General features: G+C 41.9%; 1 protein-coding gene across 2 annotated transcripts in view; it reads left to right on the forward strand.

The window, feature by feature from the left end:
• Positions 1 to 18,741, forward strand: part of furina (furin (paired basic amino acid cleaving enzyme) a) — a 96,962-nt gene extending 78,221 nt beyond the window's left edge. For both annotated transcript variants that reach the window (XM_044030167.1, XM_044030166.1), the window contains exons 9-16: positions 642 to 854; positions 3,250 to 3,350; positions 4,803 to 4,906; positions 5,754 to 5,871; positions 11,437 to 11,616; positions 11,739 to 11,863; positions 13,801 to 13,923; positions 16,426 to 18,741. In XM_044030167.1, the coding sequence (XP_043886102.1) occupies positions 642 to 854; positions 3,250 to 3,350; positions 4,803 to 4,906; positions 5,754 to 5,871; positions 11,437 to 11,616; positions 11,739 to 11,863; positions 13,801 to 13,923; positions 16,426 to 17,033 (1,572 nt within the window). In that variant the 3' untranslated portion in view covers positions 17,034 to 18,741. The remainder of the gene's footprint in view (positions 1 to 641; positions 855 to 3,249; positions 3,351 to 4,802; positions 4,907 to 5,753; positions 5,872 to 11,436; positions 11,617 to 11,738; positions 11,864 to 13,800; positions 13,924 to 16,425) is intronic.
• The last annotated feature ends 4,680 nt before the right edge of the window (positions 18,742 to 23,421 follow it).

A 23,421-nucleotide genomic window follows, 5' to 3' on the forward strand; every position in this document is an offset into this window, starting at 1 on the left:
GTGTAGCAGGGTTTGATCAATGCAGAGAGAAAGAGAGAGAGAGAGAGAGAGGACCACTCAATACAATAAAGTGGCTCTTAGATGGAAATTATTGCACTTCAAAGGATGAGAGAGGTTGGATGATTAATTACAATGTGCTGTTGTTATGGTGTCTTCTTGTGTTGCAGTGTTGTCATGTGATATTTAGCCATTTGTCATTTACGGAGTGACCACCCTGCCCTCTGTGATGTACGCTGGGTTTAAATTGGACCCTGTTGAAATGAATTTCCTCTCTTGTAATTGGGATCCCCATGAAGATTGAATGAGATTTTGTTCTTTTCTAGACCAGAGGCCCACCACATAATATCAACTTACAAAGAGATATTTCTGTGTTTCTGTTATATATAGTTTAATTGAGCATTATAAATGGGTTTTTATTCTGGTCCAAATCAAAACAAAAACACTTGATGGACCATTGTCATATAATTTTAAGCTCTACCACCCTATTATCGAAAATGTTGGACTTTTTTCCTCTTGATTTCTGGCCCTCAGGTCAGGGAGTTTGGGGCCCCTGTTGTCGGTAGTGATGAATGAATGAATGAATGAAAGGCTCTGTGATAGTCTCCCTTTGTGTTGGTCTGATTGTGCCGTACGTTCCCCAGGGTCGTGGTGGTTTGGGATCTATCTTCGTGTGGGCGTCTGGAAATGGAGGCAGGGAGAAGGACAGCTGTAACTGTGACGGCTACACCAACAGCATCTACACCTTGTCCATTAGCAGCTCCACTCAGAACGGCAACGTTCCCTGGTACAGTGAGGCCTGCTCCTCCACGCTGGCCACCACCTACAGTTCTGGGAACATCAATGAGAAACAGATTGTGAGTTATGGATTGTTTTGCTTGTTTCTTTCACACAAATAGTGGGCCATCACACTCTGATTGTCTCTTAAGTGTTTTTGCAGACGTGAAGTCTTGTTGATCTTTTAAACTTCAGTCTGTGAGATATTGGGATTCCATCATATTAGGAAAACCATCAGCAATATTAACTTAGCAGCTGCTGCTGCTGTTATTCTTCTTAGGACATTTGATTTCCATTCATTTTTTTTCATTCAGACACACACATTCACACAAATTCAGGCAAATTTTCAAGCAATTTGATCGTGACTGACACATTTCCTGATTATGAACATTGGGAGCAAAGAACAGACATGTAGTTGCATAAAGAATATTTGGTGCCTGGGACGCCCCGGCGAGTCTATTTTCCTGCCTAGTCCGACATCTTCTACGACGTTTCTCCTGGACTTTGACCAATAGGATAAGAGAATGGTCTGATGCAACATATCATACAGAGATAAACATGGCGAAGTGGAAGAGCGATGCTGCTGCTGCTGTTAGGTGGAAATAGTGACACTGAAGAAAGTTTCGTTGAGGTTTGGCAACATTACCTCTGCCTCCTCAAGGAACTACCACGACAAAGTTAAAAAACCAAAAATGCTGCAACCCGGTGAGTAATGACTGTTGATGATTGACATCTCCTTGTCCTGCCTCCTCGGTGACCTATGAACTCGAGCAGCCAGTCCCTGGAACATGAAAAAATACAAAAATATTGTGTAGTCTGATCCCGACATGAGTGTTATCCCTAACCTTATCCATAGCCAGAATTTCCACGTCATTCCTTATCCGCTTGTCGGCCCGGGTGCCCATTTTGAGTCCGGTTGCCGGGCAAGTACGTAACTTAATCCGGATAATCTCAATGCTGATTGGTCAATGTGAATTCTTTTCCAAAGCAAATGTCACGTTTGTGGCAAAATTCACATCTGCTCGCGTCTGTACATTGACTTTGTATGTGAACTCGCTGCATGAAATATGGTTCTGTCTTATTAGGACCGGGTTTTGGTCTATTGGTCCTGACAATTTCAGTGTTTTGTTTGCCAGAAAATATCCTAAAGAGGTAACAAATACTAGTACATATACACACACACAAGTTTGTCTCACTGTTTATTCTGGGGACAATAAAATAATTCATTATGTATTTGCCAATCGCACATTACGATTCAATTCCTAACCTTAAATCTAACCTGTCATAACAATCATAAAAACCAATTCCAAACCCAGAATTATGGGCTCTCCACATGTGTTTGGAGACACACACACACACACACGCGAACACACACTCTGTCTTTTCTGTCTTCATAATGGTTACTATTAAACAGGCCGAACAAATATATGGACAGCTCATGACATCTCTCTGACATGTAGCTGGTCCTTTAATGCTTTACTGCCGCACTCGCTTAATTGTGCTGTCACTTATAAAGGGGATTAGACGGAATAAAAGAGAGTGGTTTGCACCTCGAGGTCATGCCGAAGCAAAATATGTTAACGTCTGTTGCTTTTTTATTTTTTTTCCTCTTTATATTAGACTCAAATTATCCCTCTCTTTCAGTTTAAAATACGGGGGGATATGAGAAGCTCCTGAATGCGTAATTCTGCTGCTGGAGTCATTTCTGCAGCCAGTACATCTATTATTCTGTTTAGTCTGGTAGAAGATCATTTACTGGAGGCTCTGCGCTGGTCAGCACATTGAGCTGACTCTTGATTTCTGTGCTTTTTTTCCTATTAGTCATATTCAGTTGCATAGATTAACCCCCCCGAAGGTTTTTATGAAGCAGGTGGCTGCAAGCTTTGTCCTTTATCCTTCCTTCAGTGCGGCGTGCTAATTTAAAACACCCTGGTTCTCCTCTTCCGCGCTTTATATTCATGCATGTGCGGATATTCCACCTGGGATCTGCCCGGTTCAACCTCTCAGCCCTCTGCTGTGGGTCGTCAGGGAGATCTGAGATGGAGCAGTTGGATCTAAAGAGTCTTGCATGAAGACCCCTCACTGGCGGTTGTTGAAAGAGAGTCAGAGCGGGAGTTTCACAGTTTTTTCTGCTCTGATATTTCCAGTTGGTCACGGGGGTCATGCTGCTCTTAAATTTCCTGCTTTTTCAACCATTAAGCAAGAATCTGCCGCAAGCAAATTCACATCTAGAAAAATAAAACACTACTCGACTAAATGAGGGAAATTTTTGTTGGACCAAAGTTATGAAAGTTAATTAACGGAGGAGTAGCAACGTGTCGTACAAGTGAAATCAAGTTAATTTATTTCAACCTTTAGAGTAATGAAAAAAATAATTTAAGGTGAATGTGTCAGGGAAATTTATCTCCTTGTCATTTTTTTTCTTCCCTTTCTCTGTGCTGTTTTATTAAGTTCTGTCATGTTTATCTTTCTCAGGTGACGACAGACCTGAAATCAAAATGCACAGACTCCCACACAGGAACCTCTGCCTCTGCGCCGCTGGCTGCCGGGATCATCGCTCTCGCCCTTGAGGCAAAGTAAGTGCTTATCACAGATTTACCTCTGTTCTATTATTCTCTTTAACTGCACAGCCTCATTCTATCATCCCCTTTTTTATGTGCAAGTATTTAGGTTTTGTTTTATCCAAATCAGTCACTACAGTTGAAAATAAAGGACAACATTTTTATTTTTATTTTTGAGATAATTGAGAACAGGAAGAGAACAAGAAATGAGGACATTTTTTTTTTTTGTTTGAACTTTTGATTGATGCTGTAACATTAACAATAACAGTGACTGCAGGTGAACACATGAGCACAGATGCATGGGTAAGTGTGTTCACAGCCCCTTGCATAATCAATGAATCTGTCGATTATTTTCCCGTCTTCTGGATGTGTTTTTTGCACATCTGAGTTTTCAATCCTCACATTTAATTAGCAGGGCCACACGGTGGTGTAGTGGTTAGCACTCTCGCCTTGCAGCGAGAAGACCCGGGTTCGAGCCCCAGTTGGAACAAGGGCCTTTCTGCATGGAGTTTGCATGTTCTCCCCGTGTGTGCGTGGGTTCTCTCCGGGTTCTCCGGCTTCCTCCCACAGTCCAAAAACATGCAATGTGGGGAATAGGTAAATTGGACACTCTAAATTGACCATAGGAGTGAGTGTGAGAGTGAATGGTTGTTTGTCTCTATCTGTGTGTGGCCCTGCGATGGACTGGCGAACTGTCCAGGGTGTACCCCGCCTATCGCCCGATGTAGCTGAGATTGGCACAGCACCCCCCGCGACCCTCTGGTGGAGGATAAAGCGGTTAGATGATGACTGACTGACTGACATTTAATTAGCTACAGTTAAAGAGATTTGGGAGGATGTGTCAAGTCTCTGTTCTTCAAAAAGTGTTAAAGTGTTAAATGGATTACATTACTACTACATATACTTCTTCCCTGCAATTTCTATGTTAATTGCCTTATAAAAAAAAACAAGTTCCCAAGACTCCAGATTCATCTGATCGCCTCTGTGGTTTCGTAGCTGCTTATAAACACAAATCCACTGTAGTAGTTAGAGAAATTCAGAGGTGTGCGACGTGGTGCCACATTAGCTTTTCTTGCCGGTGGAGAACAGTGTCATTTTCTTTGGCAAGCCCACCACACACTGGACACTGGACCTGCTTTGCCTTCACCAAGTGCAGTGAAGCAAACCCCCACTTGAACCTCCTGGAACCCACCACCACCACCACAGTTCCCCTCCAACCATCATGGCTGCCAGCAGAATAAACACAACATTTACATGTTTTCTCATCACAGCGCATTTTGCCAGAGGACAGACTGACTTCAAACACATGTTGACTTAAGAGTTGGTGCAATTCAGAGAGGAATGTAAATGCTGATTTACTGTTAACTGTTTTAATTTAATCAGGCTATAGGATATGGTGTTGGAAAGGTCTGTTTTATCTGAGGGCCTCAACTTTGTGTGTGTGTGTGTGTGTGTCCACTCTTCCAGTAAAAACCTGACCTGGAGGGATATGCAACATCTGGTTGTGCGAACTTCTCACCCTGCCCACCTGCTCACCAACGACTGGAGAACCAACGGGGTTGGACGCAAAGGTACAGAACCTCCTTTTCATGATCTCATCCGCCCTCTGCAGCTGCTGTGGATCACAGCTTCATTCATCTTCCAAATCAGGTTGTCAGCAGGTTGCGGTGTCATATAATGAAACCGCAACCTGCTGACAAGCAAACAAAGTTGTATTGGACAGAAGACTGGAACTGTTGGCTAGCTATATACTTTGTTAGCTAACAAGATAGATAGATAGATAGATAGATAGATAGATACTTCGTTAGCTAACAAGATAGATAGATAGATAGATAGATACTTCGTTAGCTAACAAGATAGATAGATAGATAGAGAGATAGATACTTTGCTAGCTAACAAGATAGATAGATACTTTGCTAGCTAACAAGATAGATAGATAATTTGCTAGCTCACAAGATAGATACTTTGCTAGCTAACAAGATAAATAGATACTTTGCTAGCTAACTAGATGGATAGATAGATAGATACTTTGATAGCTAACTAGATAGATAGATAGATACTTTGCTAGCTAACAAGATAGATAGATAAATACTTTGCTAGCTAACAAGATAGATAGATAGATAGATAGATAGATTAATTTCACTACAGAAGAAACTTAATGACCTCTGCAGTTGGGCGCAAAGGACAATCTGTGCATATTGGTATCAGATATCGGGCAAAAAAGTCAGACAAAAATGTCCACAAAAAAGTTTCAGACGTGAATTCTAGCAGTCACCACCCGCCCCTGAAGTGCAGCTGTATACACACAAACACGCCCTCAGTGGGGTCTGATAGTTTTGCTTGACCGATGACGTCACTGTCAGCAGCTCAGCCATCACTCACGTCTCTGTCTCTTCTGTACTCTGTCGCCCCCTGCAGTCAGCCATTCATATGGATACGGTCTCCTTGATGCTGGTGCGATCGTGTCCCTGGCGAAGACGTGGAAGAACGTGGGGCCGCAGAGGAAATGTGTGATCTCCATGGTCACTGAGCCGAGGTTCGTTCACAACACTTAACACACACACACACTGACACATCTGGAGGAATTCATCTCGAGGCCCTTGTTACAAGTGTCTGTGCATAATACAGCTGTTTTTTTCAAATCCAATTAATGAATAATTAGTTTGGATGGATTTACACGCAGCCCACGTCGCTTCATCTCAACTCCGTTGCAGATTGAATGTCTTTGTGTTCATGCAGGAGGTGAATCCGACTCAAGCTGCAAATGCTGATTATTTTCATGAACAATGAATCTGTCGAGTATTTTCTCAAATAATTAGAGTAGTTTGTTTGGTCTGTAAAATGTCAGAAAATGATTTGTTGCCACAAAATTACTCATGATTTGATTTCTTTGTTGCAAAGAAACCAGAAAATATTCACATTTAAGAAGCTGAAAAATCAGAGGGATTGTTTTTAAATTATAAAACAAAAGACTCACACTGATTTATCTATTATCAAAAGTATTTGAGGCTTGCTTTGCTAATCAATAGAGCTGCAGCTAACGATTATTTTCATAATCGATTAACGTGTCAATTAATTTCTCGATTAATTGAGTAATCGTTTGGTGCATAAATTGTCAGGAAACATTAAAATAATATTGATTAGTGTTTGTCAAACCTGGAATTGATGATGTTCTCAAATGAAGACGATTGAGTGATTTCTTTGTTATCTGGAGCAAAGAAACTATTCACATTTAAGAAGCTAAAACAATCTGAAATCATGTTTTAATAATAAAAAAAAAAAGATAAACAGATTATCAAAATAGTTGACCGTTAATTCACTAATCAATTAATAATCGATTAATCGTTGCAGAAGTCATCATCACTGAAACATTTATGACGTATTTTAGGAACGCCCCCTGCTGGACATTATTTCAAATGATCCTCTCATCATAATTTCCCACCTTCAAACAAAAGATTCGATTTCAAAACGGAAATGTTTGTCCTGAGCGTGCAGGATATGTTTTTTAACAGTCAGGATGAACAGGAGGAAAAGGCTGTTTTTAAAGTCTATTGTGTTGCTGTGATTCCCGATGATGTCATCAGTGTTCGGGGTGGGGTGGGGGTGGGGGTCGAAGGACGACTAATGAAATGCTGGCGTGTTGCCTCACAGGAAGAATCAGCAGTTTGACTCGTATTCAGGACTTAAAAAAAGAACTATTTTATTTAAGAGAGCACCTCGCTGACAGGAAACAGGAAATGTATAGCAGCACATTCTAGAACAAACCTAAAACATCAACTTATGGTTAGAAATAATGCAAATAAGGTATAATTTCCAATCACCAAAGCCACTACGGTCGGATAATTACCCTAAAAATAGCAGCTAGATTAACTCACCACTGTAATAGCAGACTAAATATGCAGTGAATACACAATTTGTCATGATATTAAGTGTGTGTCTGTGATTTAATAGAATGACAAACAGCCTGAATCATTGGACACAGCGTGTGATAAGAGAGATTGAAATTAAATGGCTTGTTAATTGGCACGCAGGTGTAGAAAAACGCTCATGGAACAGCGTAGTGTCATTTCTATGCAGCGGTGACTCATTACATCTCCATAATTTTTGACTGTGGCTGCCGCGTCTTCCTCACACACAGGAGGGAACATTTAAAAGGGGAAGTGATCATTTGTCAGTTTAAATTCATTATTTCCTCTCAGCCGTTTTATTCCCTCGTCCTCCGCCTCCTGGCGTCACTGCGTCTCAGTTGGACGTTTCCTGTTTTGTTTTGATTTGGTTTTTTTCTGCGTGTATGAAGCAGATGGTCTGCAAGAACAGCAGTCGCGTAAAGACGAGTTATTGTGGTTATGCGTGTGTGTGTTTGTACTCCGGTACTTGTACTTGAGGGATGTGGAATAAAAGAGCAGGGTGAGGTTGATTGTCATCGACTGATTGAATCATGACAGGCGCCATTTTAGGGGGAAATTGATATGAGACATGACATGAACGGGCTACAGGAGCTGACAGCGTCAACAACCTTATTATCATAACCTCACTGAGGTTATTTATCAAGCGTTACAGTAACAGACAGACATGGAAAATGATTATAACCTTTATATAAACCAGTAAAGTCTCCTTAAGATTAGAAATCTTTGTTTATAGAAGGCCGGGATTTAACAGTGTTACAACCGACACAATACTTCATCAGTATTTGTCCAATACTGGACAAAATTCAGACAGAATGTAAAAATCTAGGTAAAAGTCAGTCATGTTGTGGGCTGTTTATTTCTTCTTTATGGGAGAAGAATCTTTGTTACGCAGCCGGAGAATTATTTATTTGAAATAGCACAACAAATGTGTTGTTGACTGACATCTGTATCAGTCGATACAAAAGTTTTTGATACAAGAAAAGTGGTGTCCTTAGTTAGTAACAGACTTACAGGAAACAAATCATCGAAACATAATGTCCCGATTCTGATCTCAAGTGTCAGATTAGATCTAATCTGGGCGTTTTGTAACAGAATAGAGATTAACAATCACATTAATCATGTTAACTCCCAAATTTGTCCTCCAGCTGCAGAGTTCACCTCGTGCACTGGCTTTTCTGTCTCCCTCTTTCTTCACAGCGAAATCGTCGGCTCCTCTCCATGTTCTTTCTTTTTTTAATTCCAGTCTGGGAATATTGTGAGTGATAATCCTTTAAAATTCAAATAATGATGAGGGACCGATGAGTGACATCCCTAATTTAAGATATAATCATTTACCATACAGCCAATATTCATCTAAAAAAAAAAAAAAACCACCAGTGCGTCTTCTCCATTGGAAATAAAAACACTCACATCTGGCTTGCGTGTTTTTTGTGAATGGATACAAATCTGCGTTCACTCTCAGGTCTGCAGTGACGCAGGTCATCAGCTCACTCTCTGTAAACCCGACACCTGGTCAACATGGGTGAATCTCTTCTTCCACGACTTGATTTTGGCAGTCTAGATGCTGACTCTGCGCCTTTTCCTCTGCAATGCTATGATCGGGGCAGTGTTTAAACATTTAGGTCGAGCCAGAGTGAGGGGAGTGAAGTGAAAGATGAAGAAATGTGAAAGATTATTTGTGGTTTTAACTTCACCAAAACTCTGTAATAAACCACCAAACATGAGTGAATTTCACCTTGTGCCAACTGGTAAGAGATCAATCTAGGTGCAAAACAAACCATGGCATAAACAAATTCATCAAAGCTGCAATTGTATCTCCTTTGTTTTTCAGACATTTGTCTTTATTGCCGTCTCATTTTATGTTCACTCCTCCCCGTGTGTCTGTCAGTGTTCTCATGATGAATGAATTTGTCAATATGGATGCTCTATTTTTCTTTTCTTTATTATTGCTTTAAAACAAATCTCTCTTCACAAACAATAAAAGTTACCCCAAGGTAAGGTCAAACATGGGTCAAAATATCAATTTGGTGATGTATTGTCGTCCTTCCTTGTGCAATATGATAACACCAGGGCAAATATCGATATAAATTAAAGCCCTCTAAAGTACAGTCCCTGTATGGTGAGATTACCCTGTGATTCCCACTCCCACAATATTTAACAATTGTTGTTTTCAGGGCTGAAACAATTATTCCAATAATCAATTATTGATCGTTTACTAAATGAATCGTCAACTGTTTTGATAATCGATTTATCGGTTATAGAGTCGGTTTTTTCATTATCAGATCAACATTTCTGATTCTTTCAGCTTCTTAAATATTGGATATTATAATTATATATATATATATAAATATATATATATATATATATATATACATACATACATACACATGTGTATATATATATATATATATGTGTATATGTAACATTTCTTGGCTCCATATAAAGAAGAAATTATTTGAGAACATCATTTCCACAAGAACATCATCATTTCCACGTTTAACAAACACGAGTCAATATCTTTCTACATTTTCTGACATTTTATGGACCATCGAGAAAATACTCGACAGATGAAGCGATTATGAATATAATCGTTAGAGCTGCAGCTCTAGTTGCATTGCCATGAAACAAAACATTTAATTGAATGTATATGTTTTAACTCTACTTTGTAGCCCGTCCCTCTCTGCCTCTGTTCCGTGGTCAGCGCCACACATTTCGCTTCTCTCAGGCTTTAAATCACAGACGCCTGTGCTGCAGTTTTCAGCTGGCTATGATTTAAAAAGTCAGCAGCCATTTGTATAAATTTCCATTTATACAAATCCACAATCCCATGTGTTTCGACTCTCCCCAGAGCCACCACCACATGCACACTGCAGTAGCCCAACATGCACGCACATGTTTATAGTGATGCGTTGCAGCTGATTTGCATCACAATAGCATGAGGCTAATTGGCGTAGTGCTGCAAATTAACTGGGTTTTTTTGGTTTTTTTTTTTTGTTTGTTTTTTTACATTGTTCCCATGTGATGATTTTTTTTTTTTACAATTTCAGCTTCTCCAGCTAAGGCTGTCACAAGTCAAGTTCAAACGAATGTCACGCGACGTGTTACCTGCACACACACACACACAAACATCACAACATTATTGTCTCCCTTGTTTGTTACGAGGCCCCCTACTGGTTCATGCCCTCCGTCTCCTCACCAGAGAAAATTATAAAGACTGACTTTGACCAAGATCCCGAAAGCAGTCACTTCCGGCACATTCGGTCCTTGAATCGGAGGGAATTGGTCCTGGAAAGTCCTTCAAAAAGTCTTTGAATTTAATGTCAACCAAGGTGTGGGAACCCTGATTTATAGATAGATGGGCCAAGAGGGCATTCAAAGTGGATCCAAGGCCAAGCTGTGCTCACAGTTGGACCAGGTGGTAACTTCTAGGCTGTAACTTCAAAATACTATACAGTATTTCAACTGCAGAGCAAACATTCTACTATAAATAATAAGAGTTAAACAGCCCACATTTTTACACCCTGTGCTTAATGAAGCATTCATGTGAAGTTTACGGGTTTTGGGATTTGACTTTTTGCAGTATGCACTCCAGTGACTGTCCTGGGGACTCACTGCCCTGCAGGTTTTAGATGTTTCCCAGCTCAAACACACCTGATTCAAATTAATGGATTGTTAGACCATTAGGACTAGGTGTGATGGAGCAGGAAAACACCCCAAACATACAGTAGCAGGGGGTCCCCAGGACCAGGATTAGGGGACTGCTGCTGAATTGTGTCACCTCATGCTTAATCCAGGAAGAATTATGTCTCGGAAGAATATGTACGCTGTCCTCACACCATGTAATTTTTTTTTTATAATTTGGGCACCTCAGATTCACCTGAACCTCATACCTTAATTTACGTCACTCAGGAATGTTGTGGGATGTGTGTGATCTCCTAAGCGGATTTGGGTTAGCGGAGGGTGGGGATGCAACAAGACGAGGGTGCTTTACTTCCACAGAGGACGCTGATTCTACAGTAATCCCGTTCAAGGCTCCTCATCGATCACAGGCCCGCAAAACTCTGTTATCTGGAGGATGCTTAAACCAGAGCTCAGAACAAGCCCGTACCGATTTCAGCCGCCCGTGACCAACGACCGACGCTCACCTCTGTCCTCATGTGTCTTTGTTGTTTGACATTTCTCGACTTTGACAGGAACATCGGCAGCCACTTATCAATCAACATGAGCGTGGAAGCTTGCATTGGCACAGACACTCACGTGACCTCATTAGAGCACGTGCAGGCTCGACTCACCCTGACATACAACCGCAGGGGATACCTGGCCATCCACCTCATTAGTCCTGCCGGCACACGCTCCACACTGCTTCACCCCAGGTGCAAACACCACACAAACACACAGACTTGCAGAACTCTGCTGCTGCTGCTGCTGCTGTTGGTAAACACCGTCCATTAACTCTGCCGCTGGTTGTTTTTCTTCTTCTTTTTTTATTCTACAGACCTCATGACTATTCATCAGAAGGTTTTAACGACTGGGCTTTCATGACCACCCACTCCTGGGATGAGAACCCCAAGGGGCTGTGGAGGCTGGAGATTGAGAATGTGGCTGGAGCCAACGACTATGGTGAAAATAATTTTTACACTCTGTCTTGATTTCTCTGCATGTTTTTTGTGGTTATTTATAGGCTTCATTTCAATTGTTTTCCTCTTTTATTTTAATTGTTTTCTCTGATGACTTTTCAGAGTCATTGTTCTGCCGGTGCAGTGTTGTATGTAAAGACAAAATGGACGTTGTCTTCCAGATTTTTAACAGCGCCAGAAAGTGGGACAGAAGTAGCAATTAGCCACCAGGGGGTGACTAGATTAGATTATATTTGACTTTATTGATCCCACACTGGGGACATTCAGTTACATTATAGGAGCAGGGGGATCATAGACGAGTAGGATATAAAATAAGCAGTATAAAATGTACAATAGTAGAGTGTAGAATAGCAACGCTATAATACAAATGGTTTGAATACTCGTCTGTGTCACTAAATCACTAGTTTCAGCTCTTCAAGTCAAGAAGAAAGATTATATAGTGCACGGCACGTATTGTACATCCGCGTGATGGACAGTTGACATTTAACAAAATCTCGAGGCTTTAAAACAGGAGTTAATTCTGCAGCCTGGACGTCCTTTTCTTACATATAGCGTGTGGTCAAAGGTGTGTAAAAGAAAATGTCCAAAGACAGTGAGGAAACCTTGAAAATGAAATTAAAAAAAGATCTTTAACAAATTAAAGCTGCAGTATGCAGGATCACGAGACAAACACTCCATTGGTGGTTGATAAATACTAACATTTTGGGAGGGAGACTCTCTGTCCTAAGCCCCTCCCACCAGGTTATCACAGACAGATGATCTGAGGCAAACTCTCCCATCGCTGAAAGGCTCCGCCCACAGTGACATGTGTTTTATTGCCTTTATTTAGCAATAATCTTGCAATTTTTTTCACTTTTCTTATGTTGATTTTTTAGTGTAGGCAGCTGTCAGTAGGGGGCGTCCTCTCTCTCTCTCACACTTTTTGATTTGTCAATCACCCGTCTCTATAAACAGAGTTTAGAGGTGGAGCAGAAGTCCAGCTATTATGGTATTTTTGCAAAATGAAAAAGGAAAGTTGCCTACCTGAGCATTAAAGTAGTGAATCTTCTCACAAAGAAGCTTATTTTTTAAAATGGTGACAATTTTCAGTCAATTAATTAATTTACAACAACTTTTTTTGTCGACTGAAGGTTGCGTCATTAAACGTTTTAGTCTTTTCTTAATAACAAAAAAACAGAAAGGACGATGATTTCAGTCAAATAGTTTTTCACACGTCTCAAATATTGATCCAATGTCATAATTACCTGGGGGGGAAAAAATAATACGCTTGATTTAATGCCTATAAAAATACAAATATTTTATCTCCGCAGGGTTTCTCGTCAGTTGTGGCACAGGGTGGCAGCAACGGCACGTACCGGACTTTATCTTTATTTATTCTTGTTTTTCCTTCTTTATCTTAATCAGTGTTTCAGGACATTGGTGCCGTCTCGTCATCGCCTCGTTTTAGTCATGAAAGTAAAGGTAGTTTGACGAATTGATCACCATTGATCACGGATGGATGAACTGGGAGATGGGAGATTTCTGGATTATTTGTCGGTCATAGTGAGTCTAGTGAGAACAACAAAAACCCTCCTGACAACAGATGCTGATAAATACTTCACTCTTTCCTCTTTAAATAAGGTGATTTACAAAAGTGCAAGCTCTTACAGTGCTCTTCATTGCATTTTCTGAGAGATGAGCACTTTAAGACACCAGGGAAAAAAATCCCAGACATCTCCAAATTGCACGTAATCTCAGAGTCATTTTCCATCACTTACTGCTGCAAATCTTAAGAGTAGACAATGAGCCGAGGATCCATTTGCCAAATTCATCCCAGGAAGTCTTGCCGTCTCTGACAGACCTACTTATTTTTTCTCCGCACCGGTTAATTTCAGTGTGTCTCATCCTCCTCTTCTTCTTCTCCTTCGTCTCTTCACACAGGAACTCTGACCCAGTTCATTCTGGTGCTGTACGGCACCGGCTCGGCGTCTCAGAGCACGACTGAAAAGCCACAGACTGTCACCAGCAGCTGTAAGACGCTGGACCTGAGGCAGATATGCATCGGTAAGAACGGCTAAAGTCACTTGTCTCTAGTTTGCTCCTCGCAGGAAGCGGCTGTCACCGCCGCTGAGGAACGCCGGCATAATTGCAGTGTCATGTCGAGATGTGATGAAGTGAAGTAGCGAGCGCGGGCCGAGGTGAGAGCGGGATGACACATTATCCCGCATGTGCTCGGCCGTGCATCCGTCAGCGTCAAGTCTCCCGGCGCCAACTGTGGGCTGAGCTATTTTTAACGTCGCGCTTGTGACATAAGATAATGGTGCGCTCCAGTCCTAAGCCGGAAATCGCAAATTTACCACTTCCCAGTCCTGAAGTTTGAACAGGGACACGCCCACTCAGGGTTGGAACACGGAAAGTTGGAGCAACCTCACAAACTTTTGACGTAGGATTCCAAGGCGGTTTCACATTAAATCAGTTGTATAAACCTTATAATTATTATTATTGTTGTTATTATTATTATTATTAATAACTGACATTGCCAACAAAGGCCCGAGATACTAATTGCGACCCGCAGGCGGCGCCATACCAAGCTCCAGTTTCTGACTTTCGATGTACACGGTGTGTTGTGGAGCTGAACGACAGTAAATAACGCGTCTTATTTTTGCAACCAGTGGCGTCGCCCCCTTGTGTTCATTCCGTATATATATCGCCACTTCCAGATTGACCTCCGCGAGGATTTGCCTTTATCATGAACAGTCTGTCGCAGAAGTAGTTCCAGATTAAGAAAAGTGGTTAAATTCAATATATTTTAAATGTAAATATGTGCAACACTTGACATTTAAATCTAATTAAGTTTAATGAAATCATATTTAGCCAATTTGAACATTTTGAATACAATTTTTTTTTTTTTTTTCTCGTATTGGATGAAAAACCACCTTCTCCTTATGTGAAGTTATTTTTAATGTCAGTTAAGCCAAAAAAAGAGCTTTGAATAGAATTTACTCCTTCGATTTTTTTCCTTTTAAAATCTAAATTGAAAGCACTGGTATGTAACTTGCGTGAGCTCAGCTTTAGTCTTGAACTGATGAGTCTTAGTCCACAGTGTTCCTGGCGACTCAGCAGATTTACACAGAACATGCAGGAGCGGAGGTTCTGGTGCAGACGTTCTCTCCTCTTCCTCGTTTCAAATCAGTGACTCATCAAAAAAAGATTTTCACGCTGATATGTTGCGTGTTTTTTTAAAAGAAAGAAAAAGAAAAGCTGTATAGATACCAGACACACACACACACACACACACATGTTCGACATTCATGACTTGAGGGGACATTGCATTGACTTACTCTAACCTTAACCACAATTACTACTGGCCTAATCCTAACCCTAACCCTAACCTAACCTTAAAACATATCTTCACCTTAAAATGTAGTAATTTACGTTATGGGGACTTGCTTTTTGTCCCCACAAGGAGGACAAGTCCCCATAATGTGACTGTGTAAACAGGTTTAGGTCCCCACAACATTAGTAATACCTGGACACACACACACACACACACACACACACACACACACACAGGTGAAGTCTGACCCCTACAGGCTGTCAGGAGTATGTGCATTCTGACAGACATCACGTGTAGAGTCATTCAAGGGTGAATTGTCCTGCAGCACACAGCTATGGTTGTTTAGGTTTAAAAACAAGTTCATAAGTGAGTCACTTTCCCTCGTTCTGTTTATGTACCTCCCTCCCGGCACCCACACTTGGTTAATTGCCATCATAGCATAGGCATCTGGACCTGCTGCAGAACAACAAGGACGTGTGTGCACTTAAGAGCATTTTATCGTTGTCGTCGTGGAATTGGCAGCTTAACGTAAGACGCTTCTGACGCGACGCGGTCAGGAACGTCTCAGTCTGTTAGTGTGCACACACACTGACGACCTTTCCGCAGTCCACTGTACTGTAACTGCTCAGTGAGTAAAATAACTGCACACATTCTCCTCTCGTTAAATGTGGCTGCAACACTTTGCTTTCAGCGACACAAACCGGACTGCTTTGATAACGTCTTCGTCCCCCATCCTGGACGTCACGTCTTTTGTTTTAAGTCAAAAGTCCAACACTTTACTCCGAGAGTGTTTACAAATTTACGATTCCACCGTTTACGTGGACGCAAGTGAAATGATCCGATTGTGGTGTGTGTGTGACAGAAGAAGAAGATTCACCTCCACTCTGTTTATCATCCGTAAACGTGACAAAACGCGTCACGTTTGCGTGGATCAGACACCAAACCAGGAAGTCCTGATGGGATCGAACAGCTTGTGTATTGACTTGTGTCCGTGTAAATACAGCTCCTGTCTTAACGTGTGCAGCACTCGCAGTGAGAGTCGTGTGTAGCTGATGGATGTAACATCTGATTTGTTTCCATATATCATCATTGCAATATTCAGCAGCTTTATCTCGTGTCTGGTTTGATTTCTCCGCCCTCTCTCTGCAGGAAACCTGCTCCTTCGTCCCGTGTTTTTGTCCCGACTCTCGACAACGAGATTAACTTCACTTTCTCTCTCTGTGTCACAGAGTGCGACACGGGCTACTTCCTCTTCCAGGATAGCTGTGTGGACGAATGTCCGGCGGGTTTCTCCGTGGGCTCCAAACCCCTCAACTACACCGTGGGCAACTCCATATCGCCGTCTTCCGTCCCGGCCTGCCTTCCCTGCCCGGAGCCCTGCCTGACCTGCAGTAAACTCAGCCCTCACTCCTGCCTGTCCTGTCCTCCTCACAGCTCCGTGGACTATGCCTCCGGCACGTGCGTGCACCTCAACCAGTACCTGCGCGAGTCCCCGGGCACCTTCATGACCAGCCAGGGCAACGCGGTGGTGCCGGCACAGCCGGGCTCCCAGCTGCCGCTCACCGTGGCCGTGCTCAGCTGCGTGGCCATCATCGCCACCTTCGCCGGCATCTTCCTGCTGCTGCAGCTGCGCTCGGGCGCCGTCATCAAGCTGCCGTCGCTGGAGGCGGGCGGCGGCCTGGGCGGCACCTTCAGCCTCGGCGGCAGCAGGGTGGTGTCGTACCGCGGCATCCCGACAGTGTGGGGGGAAGACGGCATAAACACAGACTCGGAAAACGAAGAGTTTGACGTCCACAATGAGAGGACTGCCTTCATCAAAACACAAAGTGCTCTTTAATGCCTCCCCCACATCCCTTCCTTTCTCTGCGGCTTTTAAAAACCTGTCAGCCCCGCTCTCCTGATAATTCCGGGCTGTAACTGGGGTAACTGTCTCTTCCCAGTCTTTTTCCGGTTTTACCACTCATCCCTTCTTTTTCTTCTTCTTCTCCCACTGGGTCTTTCGTCTTCGTCACTCTGCTGTGGGAAGCCTGACGGGAAGCTGCTGTGCTGGGATGGCCCGAGCTTTGCTTTGTTCACACTTGGCCGCATTTCTATTAAAACTCTCTCCCCCTCTGTCTCTCTCTCTCTCGCTCTCTCTCCGTCTCTGTCTCTCTCTCTCTTCCTCCCTGTTGCCCTCGGTCACCACCAGTTGTCTGTGCAGAGTCCATTTTCCCCCTCAAGCTCCTTTGTGCTCTTTTGTTACAGTAAACAAATGATTATCGTTTGCTTTCTTTTCTATTTCCCTCGTTCCATCAGTCTCTGTGCAGTAGCCAGACGAGATTGCTGAATGTGAAGAAGCAGAGAAGCGCGTGTGTGTGTGTGTGTGTGTGTGTGAGTGAGAATGAGAGCATTATGTAAATCTGAACAGTGTCGTGTCCTTTACAGAGACGAGGAAGCCATCGATTGTACGACTCGGACAAAAATCAGTGACACAAGGTGTGTTTCCAGAATTTCCATTTGCGCGCCATAAAAAACCCCAAAAAAACAACAGACAATTAGAAAAAAGTCTTGAAATTTCACATTAAACTTTTGACATTTTGTTGACGAAAGGTCGACAGTTTTAGTCGCAGTGAAAACATGCGTAAATGGCACCGGGAAAAGAACGAAAACTTCCATTTAGTGCAAGAAGCAAATGTTACTGCGATATTCTGAGACTTTTGCACCACCTACTGGTGATCTTGGCAAACAGCAGTCAATGGAAACATGAATAAAAAAAAGTGCTTGTTTTCTTTGACAGAATCTTTGAAAATTCGGTCAAAATCTGCGACACTTTTGAATCGGATTCTCTCCACTTTAATGTCGCGGTTCCCAAGTGCATTTAAAAAGTGTTTTATTATCTGTTTAAATCAAACAGAGAAGTATAATCACACACCGATTCTCTGTCAGTGATATTTAAAACCCACTAAAGTCCATTTAATCTCAAGTGTGCGGCGTCTTCACATCACGCTCACAGCTTTACCTTCCTGTTAAACGTGCTTTTTTTTTAACAGGAAACTGAAGTTGGTGTCACTTCACAACTCTCTCTTCACAGGATGCAGGAGTTTGTCAATCCACCGCTGACTGTGATGATACAATCAGTGGTTTTGTGTCAACTCTGTGTTGGACAGATTTTGATCAGATTGACAGCAGTGACTCCTGTGTCCTGCCAGCTAAAATCTCTGTTTTTGTCAATGGACTTTGGTGTGAAGAGTCATTTAGATAATTGATAAAAAAAGAACCCGTTAACCTGATTTTTACCTCAGAGAAACCTTTAGTCTCCTGCTGCCTTTTCTTCCTCTGTGTGTGAAAGACTTTGTTTATTTCAACCCAAGTAACACAAACTTTCAGACGAGAGCAGCAGCAGCAGCAGCAGCAGCATCAGCAGCAGCAGCACGAGCTCCGCTGTCCCCTGAGCTAAAATAATTGCTGTGTTTTTGTCAATGGACTCCAGTAAAAAGTGAGTTTACGAAGCCTCGCGATCATCGCTCTCCTGTCGGGGGCCAAAATAAAAGTGGGTCTCACTTTAAGCTGACATGGATTTTATGAAGTGAAACACTTTATTTCCCCTGTTGTCCAACAGTGGCAGCCTCGTTCACCCCGCGTGTGCTCGGCTGTTTCTGACAGAACGACTATTCAGTAGAATTCAAAAACTCTAGCCGACGACACGTGAACTCATCATCACGACTCCTATCATAAAGTCTGCTTGTGTGTGTGTGTGTGTGTGTGAAGTGAAGAAGCTCTCTTTTTTTTCCTCCCTCGTCCCAGTTTCTCCTCCTTCAATCCAAATCTTGTCCTCATCTCTGCGCTCTAATCTGTCTCCGGCGACACTTGCCTAACTCATCAACTTATGCTGAAAACAGGTTTATAATCCGACCCTGAAGGGACGCGGTCGCTCTGTTTCACCTCGTGGTTGAATCCACCGCGGCCATTTTGTGTCTCTCTCTTCCCTTCTTCCATCTTGAAATGATGAAATATGGTTATTTACTCTCACTCCATCCCTTTTCTCTACAACAATGAGAGCTTGCTGAGAGAGAGAGAGAGAGAGAGGTTGTCATGGCGATGACATGCATACAAAACTGCAGCTGCTCATCCATTCATCTACCTCTCATAATAACCGTGTCACTCGGCGAGGTCTTCGCGCGCCGTCAGAGGAGCTGGTTCACGCCGCGCGTTTGAAATGAGCGGAAAAACATAAACGAGCAGATTTTTTGCAATTCAGAAACTGTAAAAAGCTGCTGTGCTGATTCCACTTCCTCCCGACGCCGTCTCATTGGCCTTCGCCAGCTTTAAAAAAAAGCTTTTTCATGAAAAATGAAGGAATCGTCCAGTGTTTTGTTGTTTTTTTTTTAAATCCACCTGAACAAGTCGAAGGGTTTCGTTTTTTCCCTCTCACCTCATTCTGTCTCACATTTCCACCTGAGGGCTAAGACCTGATTTCTTTCCTTCCTTTCCTTTATTTTATTTTTTTTTTATTTCTCTGTCACTGACAATCACTTTGTTTCCTCTCGTTTTGTGGGTCGAGCTGCACAAAAGCTCACCAAACAAAATCAATTTTAATTCAACCACGTGTTAGGAAGCCTTCCCAGAAGGAGGTTATTTTACTCGTAAAAATAGGTTGAAAGTGTTTCCAGAGAGGAAGAAAGAACACATGTATGTATGTATATATATATATATATATATATGTATATATGTATATATATGTATATATATATATATATATATATATGTGTATATATATAAAAAAAACACCCAACAGTCTATTTTAATTCAGTCAAAATTTAACATCCACACAAGTCGACATTTTCTTTTCCGTAAACACAACATGCAAACGTTAATCCTGAAGGACGGGAGTCGCGCGACTGTGTCTCCTCTCGTTTAAAAAAACAACAAAAACAAATGTGTCTCTGAAGGCCTTCTGCAGGTGCAGCACATTTTGGTTTTTATCTCTGCAGTTTCAAACATTAAATTGGATGAGAAAGCGACCGGAGAAAATGTTTCACCGCGGCCATTAATCCCCCCCACCACCACACCCACACACACACTGGTTTATGAAAGACGGCTAATTTAAAAATGTAATAACAATAATAATAATAATAACAATGACACCGTCGGACTGGAGCCACCGCCACCGCCGCGGATTATCACCGTGCTGATTGGAAGTGTGCAAACACCAGATAATGAGCTAATGTGGCAGGAAATTGGGCCCATAAACAATCGTGTGAAACTCTGGAGGCTCAGAATTATCCTCTTTGACCAATTTGCTGCAGTTGGTGAAAGATAAACAATGACTTGTAAATTCTGTGTCTCCTCAAACAAAAGATAACTTCTTTGTCTTAAACTGTCTTAAACTGCTTTGTCTGCTGCTGGTGGAAATGTCCTCACGTCATCGGCGTATAAACACGTCCCAACATCCTCATGAAATGAACAATCTGTGGAAGAAATCTTCTGTCTCAAACGGTCGTCTGCTCCTTCACAGATTATTAAAAAATATGCGTAAAAAGAACGGGAGAACATTTGTTCGTAAACATCGTCAATAATTCAGTTTAAATATGTAGGAGCGTAAGTCCTGGTTTGTACTATTGATCCACACCAGAAACTTGATTAGTTCTTGTTCTAGGCTTTCTGGTACGGCTCAGGTCACCACCAGGGGGCGACTCAAGTCAATGTGACAAGTTATGATCCACTTTAGAAGAAAATAGATAGTTTGAGCGGACGCCGGTGTGATTGACAGCTCGTGTCGTCCAATAGGAGCAGGTTGTTTGCAGACACTTGATGGATGAATTCTTACAAAAAGTTATAAAAAAAAAATCAAACAAATCTTTTCATAATTGATAAAAATAAGAATCACTTAATAAATAAGATCTTTGTCAACTTATGTTATTTTCCTGTCACTGCAGCCGTTTCTAACAGGGAAAATGAAGTGGAGTCCAGTTCATTCAAAAAAACGTCATTTTTACCTCGGAGAACGCGGAGGTTTTTTTTTTAATCTCCTGCTGCCGTTCTTCTCTTTCTTCTCAGATTCACTCGAGTCACTTTGTGACTTCTGTGCATGAAAGACTTTGTTTATTTCAGCCCAAGTAACACAAACTTTCAGGCGAGAGCAGCAGCAGAAGCACGAGCGCCGCTGTCCTGTGAGCTAAAAACGCCGTTTTTGTTAATGGACGCTGGTGTTGGGAACTTTTTTGTTTCAATACAGAAAAGTTACAAAAAAAAAAAACCCAAAAATCTCCACTGATGATAAAGAAAAGTCTCGGCTTTTTCTTTCTTTCCTCTTTTGTTGTCTTGGTGCCACTGGTTCATGAGCTTCAGCGGCTCTGACCGGAGCGTTTATCTTTGGCCTAAAACCAAAGACAATCATGTCTGTGTCTGTGCGGCGCTTCACGTTCTCCCATCACGTGTGGGTTTTTTTGTTCTGTTGACATCATTCCTGAGCTCGTATGTTCAGCAGCTGTGGACGGACGGAAGGACAGAGGGACAGAGGGAGGACGCAGAATGTATCCCATCTCCATTTTACTTAAGGGCTGTGTGTGCGTGTGTGTGCGTGCGTGTGTGTGTGCACATGCTTGTTTAAGTAGAAACAATACAAAAAACACTTTTATGGCGCGGTGGTGCAGCGGAGCAGCGGTGTGTCTGCACACAGTTCCTTACAGATGTGTGACCTATGAATAATGTACAAAAATGACTCTCCTACATGGGACATAACTCTAAAAATAAGGCCTATTTTTGTACTACATGAATGGTGCAGTGTAATTTTCTTGTAATTTAAAGATTTTTTTTTTTTTTGCTCTTTGTTTTTTTTCTCCTTTTTATTTAATTGATGTCAATTATAGATTCTACTAAAAATAAAGATCTATGCAAATTTGAACATGGTTGTTTATTCACTGGACGTTGTGAATTGATTCTCGTTGAGTGTTTAAAATTTGTATACGATAATTTGCAGTGTTTGTGTTTCCCATTCAACAACAACAAAAATAAAGTAGAGACAAACTTATAGACTTTTATAGATTATGAGGATTGTCAAACTCGTGGCTCCCTCAATTTCATGCGACTTAAACGTCTGTTTTTGATATTTTAACCTGTTTTTTTTTTCTCATGTTAAAATGTATATACATTAAGTCTATAAGAATGTGTCTTTTACAGCACAACCTATAGGTAATCTGATGAAACTATTATTAGAGTGCCTGCTCAGCACTGCACACCACTGAGGACTTGCATTGCAGAGGAAGCATCTATTGTTATTCTTCCGCGTTTATTACTTCACCCCACGGAGTATTGTTTTTAGTGGGTCTGTCTGTCTGTCTGTTTGTCTGTGTGTCCGCACTTGCCAATATGACCAGCAGAGGCCGCCAGCGATTTGATACATGTTCTGTTTTTAAACAATCGCAGTTTAAGTTTTATACTTTTTTTTTTGGACGTTTTCAGATTCTTATAATGAGTGTGTATTGCGCCTGTAGAGTGGAGCTGAGGCTCATGAAAATCGTCACAATGATCGCAGAGAGTTACTTCAGTACTGTAACAAAGTATTTGTACTTTTACAACGTTGTTAGGACCAGAGGACAGACGTCCTCCAGTGGACACGGACTCACATACACCTGGCTTTAGGTGCAACCAAAACAGGTGAACATGTTCTGTATAAATCAAAGAAGTCGAATGAGGATTAATTGTGCAACAGGAAATCTATTTCTCACTCACTGTTGTATTGTAAACCTTTTCTCTTGAAGCCAAACCTTCACAACACACCTGTTTTTTGTGTTTATTTCTTTCGCTGCGCCACGTTTCCTTCCACATAACGTTGTTGTTGCAGTGCCGTGTAAACAGCCTGAGGAGTGCCGCATTGTCCCCCCCACTCACACACACTCTCTTGTCCCTCCTCCTCCTCCTCTCTCCCCCGCCCGCCCCGCATAATGAGAGTGTTTGATGATATATGGCTGTTGTAATTAAGCCAATGAGTTTACAGCAGAGAGGTTGCACCCAACGCCAACCGAGTCATAAATACAAGTAATGAAGTGAGACCGAGGCTCACGCCGAGGCTACAGGAAACCAACAACTTTTTCTTATTTCACGCAAACGAACACAATCAGCAGTTTTTACACTCCGTGAACAGTCGGCTGGAGGAAAAGAGAAAGGAAAAGAAGAGAAGAAAAAAGAAGCAGGAGCAGCTCTCTGGCTGTTAGTAAACAGCACTAATTCTTCCCTTAATGTACAGC

This window comes from Solea senegalensis, linkage group LG7 (assembly GCF_019176455.1).
Source record: "Solea senegalensis isolate Sse05_10M linkage group LG7, IFAPA_SoseM_1, whole genome shotgun sequence".
Lineage (NCBI taxonomy): Eukaryota > Metazoa > Chordata > Actinopteri > Pleuronectiformes > Soleidae > Solea > Solea senegalensis.